At 58.3% G+C, this 16,962-nt stretch overlaps 1 protein-coding gene across 3 annotated transcripts in view; it reads right to left on the bottom strand.

The window, feature by feature from the left end:
• CA9 (carbonic anhydrase 9) overlaps positions 1–16,962 on the bottom strand; it is a 70,162-nt gene that overhangs the window by 12,776 nt on the left and 40,424 nt on the right. For all 3 annotated transcript variants that reach the window (XM_073343230.2, XM_073343232.2, XM_073343233.2), the window contains exons 3-8: positions 12,774–12,944; positions 9,541–9,683; positions 8,125–8,217; positions 7,518–7,584; positions 6,791–6,948; positions 6,391–6,532 (exon numbers count right to left, since the gene is read on the bottom strand). In XM_073343230.2, coding sequence (XP_073199331.1) covers positions 6,391–6,532; positions 6,791–6,948; positions 7,518–7,584; positions 8,125–8,217; positions 9,541–9,683; positions 12,774–12,944 — 774 coding nt within the window. The remainder of the gene's footprint in view (positions 1–6,390; positions 6,533–6,790; positions 6,949–7,517; positions 7,585–8,124; positions 8,218–9,540; positions 9,684–12,773; positions 12,945–16,962) is intronic.

The raw sequence follows: 16,962 nt of genomic DNA, 5'->3' as shown, positions 1-16,962 counted from the left end.
CGCACCCGCATCCAAAAATGTCCCAGGAACCCTCACAGTCTCCCCCTCATCCCGTAAACAGCCCAGAGACTCACTGAATTCAAACTCCTGCGGCAAGGACACTCCAAATCCTGTGCCCATGCCATCCCTGCCCCTGGGACCACCCTGCAGGCAGCTTTAGACTCTTTCTAGAATGCTCGTCCCAGCCCGAAGCCCTCACTAATGGGGCAGGACCCTGCATGAGGGGCCAGGCAGGTAAAGTCAGGGCTCTGACTGCTGTGCCCCGTTTGTTCAGCACAAGTCTCTGTTAGGCTCGGCTTTGCCTGTGTAAGCAGAGTCAGGATGAGCTCCACCCTGACATCTGGTGGTGAGGTCTGGCAAGTGATCAATGGCTCCATGTCTAGTTGGCAGCCGGTGTCAAGCGGAGTGCCCCAAGGGTCGGTCCTGGGGCCGGTTTTGTTCAATATCTTCATAAATGATCTGGAGGATGGTGTGGATTGCACTCTCAGCAAATTTGCGGATAATACTAAACTGGGAGGAGTGGTAGATACGCTGGTGGGCAGGGATAGGATACAGAGGGACCTAGACATATTGGAGGATTGGGCCAAAAGAAATCTGAGGTTCAACAAGGATAAGTGCAGGGTCCTGCACTTAGGATGGAAAAACCCAATGCACCGCTACAGACTAGGGACCGAACGGCTAGGCAACAGTTCTGCGGAAAAGGACCTGGGGTGACAGTGGACGAGAAGCTGGATATGAGACAACAGCGTGCCCTTGTTGCCAAGAAGGCCAATGGCATTTTGGGATGTATAAGTGTAGGGGCATAGCCATCAGATCGAGGGACATGATCGTTCCCCTCTATTCGACATTGGTGAGGCCTCATCTGGAGTACTGTGTCCAGTTTTGGGCCCCACACTACAAGAAGGGTGTGGATAAATTGGAGAGTCCAGCGGAGGGCAACAAAATGATTAGGGGTCTGGAACACATGACTTATGAGGAGAGGCTGAGGGAACTGGGATTATTTAGTCTGCAGAAGAGAAGAATGAGGGGGGATTTGATAGCTGCTTTCAACTCCCTGAAAGGGGGTTCCAAAGAGGATGGATCTAGACTGTTCTCAGTGGTAGCAGATGACAGAACAAGGAGTAATGGTTTCAAGTTGCAGTGGGGGAGGTTTAGATTGGATATTAGGAAAAACTTTTTCACTAGGAGGGTGGTGAAACACTGGAATGCGTTACCTAGGGAGGTGGTAGAATCTCCTTCCTTTGAAGTTTTTAAGGTCAGGCTTGACAAAGCCCTGGCTGGGATGATTTAATTGGGGATTGGTCCTGCTTTGAGCAGGGGTTTGGACTAAATGACCTCCTGAGGTGCCTTCCAACCCTGATATTCTATGATTCTAAGTTGCGGAAAAGAACTTCAGGGGCTGATCTCATTTGCATAGGCACACCCACACCGCCTAGAATGAGGCCATAGCTGCCCAAATGGTCACTTTGGTAGCTGTGGGATCCCCAGTGTCTCTGTTATTGGGGCAGGAAGAATAAATTGTTATTACCCTGATTATGGGAATCAAGGACAGTGGAACTGCACTTGGTCTTTTGTTATGATGGAGGGACTCGCCATCAACTAAGTAGCACTCTGACAGGTTTCAGAATAACTGTAATAGATAGAATATCCCAGGTCGGGGTTCCAGGGTTGTGTCTGTGGGGATTTGTTCTTGTGCTTTTTCAGGGAGTTTCTTGAGCAAATGCTGTAGTTTCTTTTGGTAACTCTCAGTGGGATCAGAGGGTAATGGCTTGTAGAAAGTGGTGTTGGAGAGCTGCCGAGCAGCCTCTTGTTCATATTGCCCCCCTTCCTCAGACGTTCTTGTTAAACCCTGGATTTGTGCTGGAAATGGCCCACCTTGATTATCATACACATTGTAAGGAGAGTGATCACTTTAGATAAGCTATTACCAGCAGGAGAGTGGGGTGGGGGGAGAGAAAACCTTTTGTAGTGATAAACACCCATTTTTTCATGCTTTGTATGTATAAAAAGATCTTCTGTTCTTTCCACAATATGCATCCGATGAAGGGAGCTGTAGCTCACGAAAGCTCATGCTCAAATAAATTGGTTAGTCTCTAAGGTGCCACAAGTCCTCCTTTTCTTTTTAAGTAGCACTCGCTAGACAAGGGTCATGGGTTCCAAAACTATGAACTGAGAGAGGCTGGGGACAGGTATTAATATTTGGTGGCATGGGCCCTCTGGGGAGGGCCTTACAGGCTAATTGCACTTCCTCCTCTCTCCACTGTGGAATGTCAGAGCTAACTGTGATTCCATTAGGAGTCTGGTTACAGGCTGCTGAGCTGCATTCGCTTTGGGCTGACAGTGCACCAGCACTGGGGCTCCCCTACTGCAAGCTGAAATCACCTAAGAGCTGACATCACTGAGTGTTGTGTTGAGTAGTGGGGGAGCCTGACGCTATATGGTGGAGCCATTTGCAGCACGGTGGGCAGAGCGGCTGGTGGAGCAGTTCAGTTTGTGGGATGGCGAGCAGAGCAGAGCGGCTGGCAGAGCGGAGCCCCATGGAGAGGTGGGGCCATCAGTGTTGGACCACGTAAGGTGCCCCTTAACACACACCCCCATCTCCACCCAGGTTGGGAGGTTAAAACTCTGCAGATAAACTTTTGAACTCTGGGGCTGCCCTAACCAGGGACAGAGACTTTTGCGTCGTTGGACTTTTGGGACTTTGGGTGATTTGGGGTTGCTGGACTCAAGAACCAAAGGGAAAGGGCACGCCCCAATTTGCTTGGGGTGGGGTTTTGCTCGTGGGTTGTGTTACGGCCGGCTGGTGGTGTTTCCCCAACATGATGCCACATTGTTTCTCTCTGTTATTAAAAGGCTTTTTGCCACACTCAGACTATGTGCTTGCGAGAGGGGAAGTATTGACTCTTGGAGGCGCCCAGCGGGGGTGGTATATATTTGTCCCAGGTCACTGGATGGGGGCTTGAGCCGGTTTGCATTGTGTTATTGGAATGGAACCCCTAGATACTGAACCCGGCCCTTGTTGCTGCCAACTGTGACAGGCAGAAGGGTTACACCTGATTCCCTGCCGGGAACTTGGCTTCCTTTGGGACCGTGTGCCCCTAGGCCAGGCGTGGGCAATCTTTTTGGCCTGAGGGCCACATCTGGGTATGGAAATTTTATGGTGGGCCATTAATGCTCACAAAATTGGGGGTTGGGGTGCAGGAGGGAGTGAGGGCTCCAGCTGGGGGTATGGACTCTGAGGTGGGGCCAGAAATGAGGAGTTCAGGGTGCAGAAGGGGGCTCCAGACTGGGGCAGGGGGTTGGGGTGCGGGAGAGGGTCAGGGGTGCAGCCTCTGGGCGGCGCTTACCTCAAGCAGCTCCCAGAAGCAGCGGCATGTCCTCCTCTGGCTCCTACGTGGAGGCGCGGCCAGGCGGCTCTGCGCACTGCCCTGCCTACAGGCGCCGCCACTGCAACTTCCATTGGCCCCATTTGCTGACTAATGGGAGCTGCAGGGGCGGTGCTTGGGGCGGAGGCAGTGTGTGGAGTCCCCTAGCTGTCCCTATGTGTAGGAGCCGGAGGGAGGACATGCCCCTGCTTCCTGGAGCTGTGGGGAGCAAGCTCCCAACCCCGCTCCCTGGCAGGAGCTTGAGGGCCAGGTTAAAATATCTGAAGGGCCGGATGTGGCCCCTGGACCATAGTTTGCCCACCCCTGCCCTAGGCACTGCCCACAGCACCTGGGTGGCAGAGACAGGGGTCTGGCTCAGATCAGGGACCTGGGCCCAGCCTGGCTGGAGGAGTCATGCTGAACTGCAGGCTGCCACGAAGAAAGCCCTGAACTCTGCAGCAAGTGGCACCTTCCTCCCGCATACACAACCCCAAGCCAAGTTCCACGCCCTGCTATAGCCTGACAGAGATGTCCAGGGCTAGGCCGGAGTCAGAGGATGCTGCTCTGGGAGGGCCTCCTCCCACTGAGCCTGTGGACCTCTCCACCCAGCAGCCAGTGCGCCAGGAACTTGCCAGAGGGAATCTGTCCCTCTGAGCTGCATCACCTGCCCCAAAGACAACAGAGATGCATTAGCTGGGCCTAGCCACTTCCCTCCCCCACCTCCAGGGACCTTTAACTTCTGGGAGCCATAGAGGCCCAAGAGTGGGTCAGTGGATCTGAGCTGTTCCAGCAGAGCCCTGGCCCGTGGGTGCATGCTGCACCAGGGTGCAAGCTCATGAGCACCACCCCAGGAGGGCCAGAACCCCGGATGCCCAGCCAGCAGAAATTAAAGAGGCACACAGGAAATGGGCCCTCAGCCATGCTACCAATGGCTTCAGCTCTCACTGCAGGTTCAGCGCCTACAGCAAAGCGAGCAGAGCAAGCCCAGCAGCACCCGCACTGCCCTGTGCTAACCATCACTCCCCCCCCAAGACACCATCACAAGGGGCCCTTCGAGCCCCCTCAACCAGGGCACTTACAGAGGGAGCTGGTGTGGCCGCGAGAGACAGCCCCCCCGCCCCACTCCAGCAAGCACCTAGCAGGGACAGAGCTGCAGGGTCCTCTGCTATTCCCCAAGGCAGCAGCCAAGCTCTGACCAGGGTGTGATAGACGAATCACTCGCACTGTGCCCCGGGTACTCAATGCCTGGCTGGGAAAGGGGCGGGCAGACCCCAGGAGCCATGGCTGGGGCAGCTCTTGCCAGCCCCGCCCTTACAATGTGCAGCGCCGGGGCCTCCTGGTACGGCCGACATGCTCAGTGCCACCACCGAGTTGCCTGGTCTCACGTGCAGCTGGAGGCAGCTCAGCCCCAGCCTGGCCTGCAGCCCATTTCCTTTCCCACATCTGCCCAAAGGCAGAGGCTCTTGCCAGACCATGGTCACTGCAGGCAAGGAGGCACTGTGGCCCATCATAGTGCTACAGTCCCCCCCTCTGCCCCACTCCCTGTGAGGCTGCGAGTCCCAGACTCCGTTCCCTCCAGAGCCTGTTTTAAGCGGTAATGTTTGGGATGGTAGAGGAAGAACAGCCCGTTAGCGTGTCACCCTGTCCCCTCCTGCTGTCCTGGAACAATCACACTGTCTCCCTGGGGCACCCAGGCTGCTCTGTGGGAGAGCAGCCCCAGCTAAGGGGTTAGAGAAGGGCTCAGCTCGTCCTGGTTTGGGGCAGCAGCTCTGGCCAGAGCCCACTGATGGTTTTGTGCTCCCCCACGTGACAGAGGGGATCATATCCCCCTGTGGAGGTGGGACACCCAGACCTGCCTCTCCTCACTGCTTCAGGGAGCCGTGTTACGTCTGTGCAGATACATCAAGGAGCCTGTGGGGCAGAGTCAGGGACATGTTCTTCTCCAGCGAGTCTGGTTCCTCCTTCACGCTGGGCAGCAGCAGGATTGACATCCCCAGGGCTTGCTGAGCCCACAGCATGTGACCCCTCTTTCTAGGGCGCCTGCACTGTCTCTCCTTGAAACCCACCCTCACCTGCATGACATGTGCTGTAAGGGCGAGCTCAGTGACTGCCATTTCCAAGGCCTCTGCCGCCCTCACTGTGCCAGGGCTCCGGCACGTCCACCAGCACACGCGGCTTGGTGGTGGGTTAATCGTCTGCTCTACAGGCAGTAACTGAAACTGGGCCCAAAACACTAAGACTTTGGGACACATGATGGGGCTCTGCCAGGCAAATGTTTACCCAATGTGGTATCACAGGCTGTTAATGGTTCTGTTATCGCCTGGTACACACCAGCTGTATCCTGCACAGGGTGGCTTTGTCTGTGGGTGAGACGCAGAGGCATGCCGGGGCTCGGCCCACTTGCTTGGCCCAGCCTCAGTCGTTGAGTGCTTCAGAAGTGGGGCAGTGAGACTGCGGCTTTCCTAGACCACTGATGGGTCAGGAAGCTCAACAAGCACCTAAGCTGGGGAAGGGGTGTTCCAGGGAAGGGTTCAAAGAAGCTGAACTGACCAAGCTCTTTCAGAAGTGGGGCAGAGGCATAGCCAGGCCCAGAAGTGGGAGGAACAAAATACCCCTGGAGGGTGTGTTCTGGGATTTCAAAGAGCCCGGCTCCCCTGCAGCTCCTGCCTGGCTTTGGCTAGCAGGGCTGGGGACACACAGAGAAGCACCCAAACGCCTGGGTCCCAAAGTGAGCTGGCGAAAACTGCAAACAACTTGCTGTGACTATTTGTTCAGACACATTCCTTTTGTGCCCTGCTGGCATGTCAGCTGTGAGGCCAGGACAGAGTGGGCCCTGGAGACCAAGCTGCCTCTCCCCACAGAGCCCCTTGCATTGTTGTGGGCCCAGCGCTCATTGATACTAGCTTACGTGAGCTATTCCTTCCTGGGACACCAGCATCCTGATTCTGCTCTGCTCTGCCAGGCTTGTCTGTGTCAAGGTGGCATGCAGGAGAGAACCGGCCAGCCACATCCCACGGCTCCTTACCAGGAAGCGGGACCCGCCTCGGGCTGAGGGCTGCCTGGAAACTCGCCAGGACTTTCCGTCCGTGCAGGCTCTGGGTTAGCCGGAAGTTGTTCTGCAGATCCTTGTCATCGTCTCCCTGCAGCGTGGTCTCCAGCAGCGAGATCTGGAGAGGGAGGGTTGAACGGAGTCACTAAGCCGCCCCTGGGAGCCTCATGAACGCAGCCAGGATTCAGCACTCAGTGCCCTGGTGCAAGGGGGGCTGGCTTCAGGTGGTCTCCGGTTGCCTACGGGCCACCCCCACCCCCACCGTTGCTGGTGCTGGCTCGCAGCTCCTAGTGTGACAGGCATGGCAGAGCCACCTGCGGGCAGCCCCACCCACGCCCAAGAGGAGAACAGGCAGGCCCTCACCCCCCGGACGGACCTGCTCCTTGGACAGCAACACCGTCTGGTTGAAGACAGTCCAGTTCACCGTCTGGTAGCAGGGAGGGGTGGTCAGAGAGCCACTGTAGCGGTAATAGCGGCCTAGGTTGGTAGGCAGCAACCCTTCAATATTGAACCCAGCCACTGCCGTTTCCTTGCCTAGAAGGGAAAAAATACTGCCGGTGCTCTAGAGCAGCATGTCTCCATGCTCTAGAATAGAGAGACAGCACGATCTAGAGCAGCACAGCTCCACGGACTAGAGCACAGCAACAATCAAGAACTGCACAGGCCCCTGGGGATCCGAATCAGGACAGCAAGATCCTGGTCAGCACGTCCCCAGGAGCCAACCCCCAGATACGGTGAGCGGTGACTGCTCCGCCGCATGGGAACTGCCCCCTGGTTTCGCTGCAGAAGCACAATGCACTGGACAGGCACAGCCAGTCTGCACAAGCCCCGGATGGACAAGCCTAAGGCACCAGGGAAGTCATGTCATTGGGACAGGTGCAGAGTGGGAGCCCGGAGAATCCCGAGGGATGAGACAGGTATGCAAATGCTGAGCGGGAATCCCTGAAAGGCCTTGGCTGAGCGGGCCACTCATTGTCTGTCTGTCTCACAGGAGCTGCCTGCCTCTGTCTGTCTGGCATGCACAAGCCTCTCCATGCAGCAGGCAGCTCACTCGCTGCCCCGGGCTGTCCCCATGGTGGGCATTAGGCACGCAAAGGCTTTACCTTCCTCTTGGATCTCATCCAGCTGCTCAAGCAGAGGCTGATAGTGCACGTTGTCCTCCGGCCCAACCTGTAACGCACAGACTCAGCAGGTGTGAGAGCACAGGCACTAGGAAGGGCAAGTCTCCTGCCTATTGAGCCCCCGCAGCTGGGTCACAGCAGGGAGCATCGCTCCGAACATGGGACTAATATCACTCTCACAGGCAGAGGATCGACCTGTGACCTCCCTGACTGACTTGGCTGGGGTCAGGGCATCCCCCAGCACGGCCCTTCCACCCCCTGATCAGGATCAAAGCATGAACCCTACCACTGACCAGCGATTAGGGCATCCCCTAACCTCACCTGGACCAGTGTGCAGAGCACATTCTGCCTCCCACCACCAGCATGGCCTGGTGATCGGGGCATGTCCCATCTCCGCACTGGCATGGCCCAGTTGACAGGGCATTCCTCCCTCCTGGAGATCCCCTGCCCTCCACTGCCCCTATTTCCCTCCACCCCAGAATTGCCTCAGTCCTCGCCTACCCTGCCACGCCCAGCCCAGTGATCAGAACATCCCTGCCAGGCACTGCCCCCACCCCACCTTCCCAGTGACTGCCCCCATTGGCATCACCTGCAGGAAAGCTGCCAGCACTGCTAGGCCACCGGGCTGCCTCATTGCCTCTTTGATGCTCTCATAGCTGGGGTTGTAATAAACCATATGGATCTGGAATCAAAGCACAGAACCCCCTGAGGCTCCATTGTGCCATGGATGAGTGCTGGACCACCCAGACCTGTACTGGTCCCAGGGTGACCCAACCAGGTGTGGCCAGCCCCAGCACTAGGGCCTCTCCATTAGCAGCGCCTGGGGCTTGGTCACCTGGCCAGAGCCCCCCACTTGGCACCAGGCAAGCTCCCCAAACCATTTACGGTGACCTGAGCATACTGCTGCTGCTGCCAGCCCCTGCTGCCCCAAGAGCCCACCCTGCCACCAGCCTCCCCCATTTTCTGCACATGGGGCAGGGCTCAAGGTCGTCTCCCTGGTGCCCCTCTCGCTGGGACAGCAGCATGCTGGCAGCCAGCTCCAACTCCTGTCCTCCCTGATGCACTGGGCCCTGGCGGCTCCGTGTGAACAGCAATGGGGGAGGGAGGGTAGAACAAGTTAGGAACCAGACCCAGGCGGCAAACAGCCCCAGGATCTCTGTGACCACACAGCTCTGGGCTGGTGCCAAGGACGAGGGCACAGCGAGCTGTCCCCACTCCCAGGCCCAGAGAATATCACGGCCCTCACATGCCAAGAAGCGGGCCAGAGTTCTGGGGAAAAGATGAATCATCCTCCAGCACAGGGCAGCCTGCACTGGGAGCTCTGCGTTGACCCCTCCTTAGGGCCTGGGTCCCCTGGGATAGTTTGTGCCCCCCAGGCACATTCTCGGGCAATTTTAAAGGGGGCTGCGATGGGCCCTGGACTTAGGTGGGGGTGGGCTCCCTGTGGCCCGAGCACCTGGTTAGTGCCAGGGCAGTCTGGCTGCAGAGCAGTATGGATTGTTTATCCTGTACGCAGAGTGAGTGCTCCCCGTGTGGGTCTGTCCCTGCGCTGTGCACCGGGTGCCTGGCTCCAGGCTATTCTCTCCCCACCCCCACCCTGCTGGCACAAGGTCCCTTCCATGCCTCACTTCCCCTCTGCTTCCATGTTTCAGGCTGTGTCATAAACTCTGCTTTGATTTCAGTTGCTCAGCCCGAAGCGCAGGATTCCTCCCTCTGGGTTGCTGGCACTGGGCACTTGACCTGTGCCCTGAGAGGGTCTGAGTCAAGAGCGGAGATTGTGGTCGGAGCACTCCACTGAGGGCAGGGGTGGCAACTCCCCGCCAACGGAGCTGCAGTGTGGACAAAGGGCAGCCAGTGACCTGGGGGTGCCACAACCCCCTCAGGGCCCTAGCCCTCACCCTGTGCAGACAGCTGGAGCGGGTGGGACTGATGTGATCATCGCCAGTAACTGAGGCACACCCGGGGAGCAGCAGGCAAGAGGGGAAGGTCCACGACGGATCTTTACCTCCCCATCATAGCGGCGTCCGTCCACAGTGTGTTCTGAGCCCGGCCCTGCCGGGGAGCCCCAGTGCAGGTGCAGCTGCATTGCTCTGTGCTCCTGGGGGTAGCCGCTGGCAATAGTCAGAGAGCCTGGCAGCTGAAGGACAACTGCAGGAGAGAGGGAGTGAAGCGGGAGAGGAGTCGGAGGTGGGCTCTGATCCATGCGCTGGCACCAGGCGGAGATGTGTGTTATCGAAAATAGTCAATGTGGTGTAATGGAAACCAGGTCTTGGCAAAGAAACCGATTGCATTCTTTGATGCAGTTAGGAGTTTGGTTGAGAGAGGGAAGGGTAGAGATGTAACACACTGAGACTCAGTACAGTGCAACACGCAGTTAAAACCGTAGCACTATACAGCAGAAACAGAGCACACGTTAAATGGATTATGCCCCAGCTTACCAACAGCTCTCAAAAAACAGCTGCCAATGGGGAATCCTCACTGATCAGGGGAGTCTATAGTGAGGTTCTGCAGGGATCAGTTCAAGGCCTGACACTATTCAACAGTTTCACTAATGCTCTGGCAGTAAGTCACTGCTGATGCCACAAAGATCGGCAGAGCAATAAGGATGAGAACAGGGCAGCCACACAGACCAATCTGGATCACTTGGTAAGCTGGGCCCATTCCAACAAAATGTGCTTTAATGCAGCCAAATGCCAAGTTCTCCATGTAAGAACAAGGAATCCAGGCTGCACTTACAGACGGGGGCTACAGCACTTACAGTCCTGGGGAGCAGCAACTCAGAAGAGGATTTAGGGGTTACAGTGCACCAGCAATACAACGGGAGCTCCCAGTGCAACTCTGCGGCACAAGGGGCTAATGAGATCCTTGGGGGTGTAAATAGGGGATAGCAGAGGAGCAGGCAGGTGCTTTTATCCCTGTATAAGGCATTGGTGAGGCCGATACTGGAACTTGCGCCCAGTTCTGGGGTCCACATTTAAAAATTAGAGAGGGTGAAGAAAAGATCTATAAAAATGAGTTGAGTGCTACAGAAAATGTCTCCTAGTGAGAGACCTCCATCTGTTTAATCAAAAAGGAGATTGAGAGGTGACTTGATTATGGTGTAGAGTTTGTCTACAACACAGGAACACTCAGGAAACTAACGTTTAAAGTGGATTAGTTAAATCATATTAAACCCCTACGTGGACACTCTGAATCAGAATTAAAGTGAACTAAACAAAACTGAAAAAAGGCCACTCTAACTCTGAATAAGAGCATCCACACAGGAGTTCAAGACAGTTTAACTAATCCACTTTAAATTCATACCTTTGGCTAATTCAGATTAATTTTCCTGTGTGTCCCCATGTACACAAACCCTTATTTACCTAAGTACCTTAGCCCTAAGTACCTTCCTGGGAAGAAAATAACAGGTTCCAAGGGCTCTTTACTTGAGCAGAGAAAGGCAGAACAAGAACCTATGGCTGGGAGCTGAAACCACATGAATTCAAATGAGAAATCAGGCACAAATTTGGAAGAATGTTTTTACGTGAGTAACACCTGGCGCACACTGCCAGAGGCAGTGCTGGACTCCCCGACTCTTTGACATCTTCAAGCCTGGCTGCCTTTCTGGAAGCTGCTTTAGCCAAACAAGTTCTGGGGCTCAGTGCAGGGGACTGTGGTTGGATTCAAGGGCGTGTGCTACAGAGCAGGTCAGACTAGGGATCTGATGGTCCCTTCTGGCCTTGGAATCCAGGAATCTATGAAACTCTAGGACAGTCAGGGAACCTTCACTGGGAGGGGCAGAACAGTGAGCCCAGAGCTTACCCAGACCTGGCACCCCAGTGGGGCCTGCTGGGGGAGACTGGAACTGTAAAACCAGGAGCTCCCCCACAGCCAGCGCTCCTGCCCCCCCGCTCCCCACAGCGTCCCCTCTGCTGGGACTGACCAGGCTGGAGTAGCCGGGAGCTCCCCCACAGCCAGCGCTCTTGCCCCCCTGCTCCCCACAGCGTCCCCTCTGCTGGGACAGACCAGGCTGGAGTAGCTGGGAGCTCCCCCCACTGCCAGCGCTCCTGCCCCCCTGCTCCCCACAGCGTCCCCTCTGCTGGGAGAGACCAGGCTGGAGTAGCCGGGAGCTCCCCCCACGGCCAGCGCTCCTGCCCCCCTGCTCCCCACAGCGCCTCTGCTGGGTGAGGCTGGGACTGAAGTAGCTGAAAGCTCCCCTAGGGTTGCCAACTTCCTAATTGCACAAAACTGAACACCCTAGCCCCACCCCTGCCCCAAGGCCCTGCCCCCACACTCACTACATTCCCCTTCCCTCAGTGGCTCGCTCTCCCACATCCTCACTCACTTTCACTGGGCTGGGGCAGGGGGTTGGGGTGTGGGAGGGGGTGACGGGCTCTGGCTGGGGTTGTGGGTCTGGGGTGGGGTCGGGGATGAGTGGTTTGGGGTGCAGGAGGGGGATCAGGGCTGGGGCAGGGGGTTGGGGGTCAGGGCTGGGGCTCAGGGCTTACCTCCGGCGGCTCCTGGTCAGTGGCGCGGTGTGGGTCAGCAGGCTCCCTGCCTGTCCTGGCACCGTGCTGCACCCCAGAAGTGGCCAGCAGGTCCGGCTCCTAGGCAGGAGGCTCCACTCACTGCTCTCGCCCGCAGGCACCACTCCCCCAGCTCCCACTGGCCGTGGTTTCCAGCCAATGGGAGTGCGGAGCCGGTTCTCGGGGCAGGGGCAGCGCGTGGAGCCCTATGGCCCCCCTGCCTAGGAGCTGGACCTGCTGGCTGCTTCTGGGGCCCAGCGTGGTGCCAGGAGAGGTAGGGTCGAGCCTGCTTTAGCCCAGCAGCACCGCTAACTGGACTTTCAATGGCCCACTCGGTGGTGCTGACCAGAGCCACCAAGGTCCCTTTTCGACCGGGCGTTCCCGTCAACAATCGGACACCTGGCAGCCCTAAGCTCCCCCAACAGCCAGCACTCCTGCCCCACTCCCTGCAGTTCCTCCTGCTGGGAAAGGCTGGGGCAGCTGGGAGCTCCCCCCACAGCCAGTGCCCTGCGCCACTCCTTAGGGTGCCCCCTGTTGGGAGAGGCTGGGGCTGGAGTAGCTGTGAGTCCCACAGTGAGTGCTCCTGCCCCACTCCACACAGCGCCCCCTGCTGGAAGAGGCCAGGACTAATCTATGGGAAATGTCTCAAAATATCCCATCTCGTCTGAGCACCCTGTGAAGCAAGTTCCATGCCCTGTGAGCCCAGCACACACGACTCAGCCCCGCCACTGACCTGTGTGTCCGTTGTTCATTAGGCTGAGCTGCTCACTGGGGTCCAGGTTGCAACCTGCCAGCACAACAGGCTGCAGCTCAGGGCTGAAGATTGTGGAATTGGTGTCAATATTGATGGGAGACTGCATCTGCCCACCGCAGTAGGGGTACTCCAGCTGCCACTGGGCCTTATCTGTGCGGGGAAAAGAGCGACGAGTGGGTGAGCCTGCGGGGTGAGGGAGCCTGCCAGGGAGGAGGAATGTGCAGGGGGCTCCGGGCCCACCCACAGAGGCTGCAGCACTCACAGGATGGTGATGTCAGAGGTCTGAGCAGACCGGGGAGCCTGTGGGGAGCGCAAATGCAAACACTGCTCCCTCCTGACAAGCATGTGCCACAGGGATTGTGTTGGCCTGGGTGCAGCGCAGTGTGCTTAGTCACACTCAGTCCGTTTCACTGATGGCCACTTACCCCTGAATTTTACCCCGGAGCGGTGGGGGGGACTGGGAACAGACAGTACAAGCACCCTCTTGCCCCGCCTCGTGGTACCTGCCCTGAGCACAATGCACTGGGGGGCTCCTGCCCTGGGCGCTAGCTCCCTCCAGGTTTGCTCAGAAGCCTTTTCAGGCGCAGCACTGCGATGCTGCTTCCTGCTCAGACAGCAGCCGATGGCCAGGGCCTGCTCTGCCAGCAGACAGTGCTGGGCTCTGAAGCTGCTGGAATCTTGGGGCAGCTGTCACAGGACAGGGCTCTGTGCCCTGTGCACAGCCAGGAGCATCTATTTTAAGGAGCAGCTGGACAAGCTGTGAGAAGATGAGTTACAGCCTGATCCTGGCAGGGAGAGACACGCTCCTGGCGCAGCTGTGCTGCTCCCTCTCTGCCACTAAGGGAACGCTTTGCTGCCCGGCCCTTCATGGCCCTTTCAGAGGCAGCCTGGCTGGCCAGCTCAGAGACATGAGGCAAAACTGCTAATGCAAGTCACATGGTGGGGGGGGGAGAGACATGCAGCAGGGTACGGCCATGAATGGAAACATGCTGGCGGCCCTGTGGGCAACAGGACTTCACTGCACAGTGAGCAGCACCAGAAACTCAAAGGCGGCACCAAAGAGAGCAAGTCCCGTCTCTCCCATTTCCACGCAGCTGGGCAACACAGGGACCTGTGTCCATGTACACATGAAGCCCTTGTGTGTGCATGAGACAGAGCCAAGTCTCTGTGTGCATCTACAGGGGCTGTGCCCGAAGACACACGTGCGCATGTGCGTCTACGGGGGCTGTGCCTGAAGACACACGTGCGCGTGTGCGTCTACGGGGGCTGTGCCCGAAGACACACGTGCGCGTGTGTGTCTACGGGGGCTGTGCCCGAAGACACACGTGCGCGTGTGTGTCTACGGGGGCTGTGCCCGAAGACACACGTGCGCGTGTGCGTCACCACTTCTGGGGGACCCTTGGCCCACATAGCTCCTCCCCAGGCACGTGTCTGCTTTAAGGCCTGTTAGGCTGCGCTGTTCCTTATTCCTGTATTTTGAGTGCCTATAAAGGTTTCTGGGTTTCCCTGCCTGGGCTCAGTGAATGGGCTCTTTTCCTTATTGGTAGACCCCTGCAGAGGGACTGGGATCCCACAGGTCCGACAGGACCCGCTGCCATGCTAGAGGGAGCAGGATATTTAAAAGTCCTGAGCAGGGCTTTAGCTGGAAACAGCAGTACTGGTGTGTCACAGCTGGCTCCTAGTTACCCCAGGAGAGGTTTAAGCTGGAACTCATAAGGAGGAACAGGTTAGGCTGAGCACCTGGGGGACACTTCGGGTGAGCACTGGGGGAGGAGTAGAGATGGGTGGCACCCACAGAGCACAATTCATGGTGCGTATTGCTAGGCAGAGTGGCTTAGAGTGAGTGCCCGGGGAACTGGTCAGGGCACACACCTGGGAAGGTTTATGATGAACACCAATGGCTTGGTTTAGGGTGAACACTCAAGGAGCAGCAATTAAGGGAAAACACCCAGGGAATAATTCAGCGTGAGCATGTGGGGAGCAGCACTTTAGGGTGAATGCTGGACGAATGTTTTTTGAGTGAATCCCAGAGATGGAGCAATTTAGAGTGAACACTCACAGAACGGTTTAGGGCAAGGACCAAGTGAGGAGCAGTGTAGGGCAAACCGGGTATGGCGAGCATCCAGAGAGGAACAATGTCGGGTGAAACCATTGTGGAATCATTTAGGGGCGCACCTGAGAAGAGAGCTTTACAATGGACACCAAGGGAAGAGCATTAAGGGCCGAGCAGTTTGGGGTGGACACTTAGGGAGATGTTCAGCAGGAGCACCCAGGGAACAGGGTAGGATGAGCATATAGGGAAGAGCCTGCGGTTTGTGTTAGGAGAATTTGAGAGTGAGTATCCAGGGAGGTAATATTTAGGGGGGCATGAGAGGGGACCGGTTCAGGCAGAGCACTCAGAGAGGTGCAGTTCGCGTGAGCACAGTGAAGAATGGTAGGACGGACTCATGAGACAGCGTTGACGTTTCTCCCCTACATGGAGTGAGCAGACCAGGGGACTGGTTTAGGATCAATACCCAAGGTATTCACAAGCCTAGGGTGTGGCAGCACATCGCAGCCTGTCACTGTTTGCAAATAGCTCAGTACAACCCTGGTGGTGTGAAGCAGGAGTAAAGCCATGCACCCGGGCGTTGCCCAACACGGCTCGGCACCGCACCGAACGCCCCCCCTGAGCGCTAACGGGGCATTGGGCAACACGGCTCGGCACCGCGCCCAACGCCCCCCCTGAGCGCTAATGGGGCGTTGGTCAACACGGCTCGGCACCGCGCCCAACGCCCCCCCCCTTAGCGCTAACGACGCCGCGCTGAACGCCCCCCCCTTAGAGCTAACGGGACGTTGGCCAACACGGCTCGGCACCGCGCCGAACGCCCCCCCTGAGCGCTAATGGGGCGTTGGGCAACACGGCTCGGCACCGCGCCGAACGCCCCCCCCTTAGAGCTAACGGGACGTTGGCCAACACGGCTCGGCACCGTGCCGAACGCCCCCCCTTAGAGCTAACGGGACGTTGGCCAACACGGCTCGGCACCGTGCCGAACGCCCCCCCTGAGCGCTAACGGGGCGTTGGGCAACACGGCTCGGCACCGCGCCGAACGCCCCCCCGAGCGCTAATGGGGCGTTGGCCAACACGGCTCGGCACCACGCCCAACGCCCCCCCCCCCTTAGTGCTAACGACGCCGCGCTGAATGCCCCCCCCCTTAGAGCTAATGGGGCGTTGGGCAACACGGCTCGGCACCGCGCCGAACGCCCCCCCTGAGCGCTAATGGGGCGTTGGGCAACACGGCTCGGCACCGTGCCCAACGCCCCCCCTTAGCGCTAACGACGCTGCGCGGAACGCCCCCCCCTTAGAGCTAATGGGGCGTTGGGCAACACGGCTCGGCACTGTGCCGAACGCCCCCCCTTAGCGCTAACGGGACGTTGGCCAACACGGTTCGGCACCGCACCGAACGCCCCCCCTTAGCGCTAACGGGGCGTTGGGCAACACGGCTCGGCACCGCACCGAACGCCCCCCCTGAGCGCTAACGGGGCGTTGGTCAACACGGCTCGGCACCGCACCGAACGCCCCCCCTGAGCGCTAACGGGGCGTTGGTCAACACGGCTCGGCACCGCGCCCAACGCCCCCCCTTAGCGCTAACGGGGCGTTGGTCAACACGGCTCGGCACCGCGCCCAACGCCCCCCCTTAGCGCTAACGGGGCGTTGGTCAACACGGCTCGGCACCGCACCGAACGCCCCCCCTGAGCGCTAACGGGGCGTTGGTCAACACGGCTCGGCACCGCGCCCAACGCCCCCCCCTTAGCGCTAACGGGACGTTGGCCAACACGGCTCGGCACCGCGCCCAACGCCCCCCCTTAGCGCTAACGGGACGTTGGCCAACACGGCTCGGCACCGCGCCCAACGCCCCCCCCTTAGCGCTAACGACGCCGCGCTGAACGCCCCCCCCCCTTAGAGCTAACGGGGCGTTGGGCAACACGGCTCGGCACCGCGCCGAACGCCCCCCCCTTAGCGCTAACGGGGTGTTGGCCAACAGGGCTCGGCACCGCACCAAACGCCCCCCCTGAGCGCTAATGGGGCATTGGCCAACACGGCTCGGCACCGCGCCGAACGCCCCCCCTTAGCGCTAATGGGCTAACAGGATGGGTGGAGACACAGGGATGCATTTAGCCTTCTTTG

The sequence above is a fragment of the Lepidochelys kempii genome, chromosome 5 (assembly GCF_965140285.1).
Source record: "Lepidochelys kempii isolate rLepKem1 chromosome 5, rLepKem1.hap1, whole genome shotgun sequence".
Lineage (NCBI taxonomy): Eukaryota > Metazoa > Chordata > Testudines > Cheloniidae > Lepidochelys > Lepidochelys kempii.
This window is presented reverse-complemented; position numbering and strand designations above follow the sequence as displayed.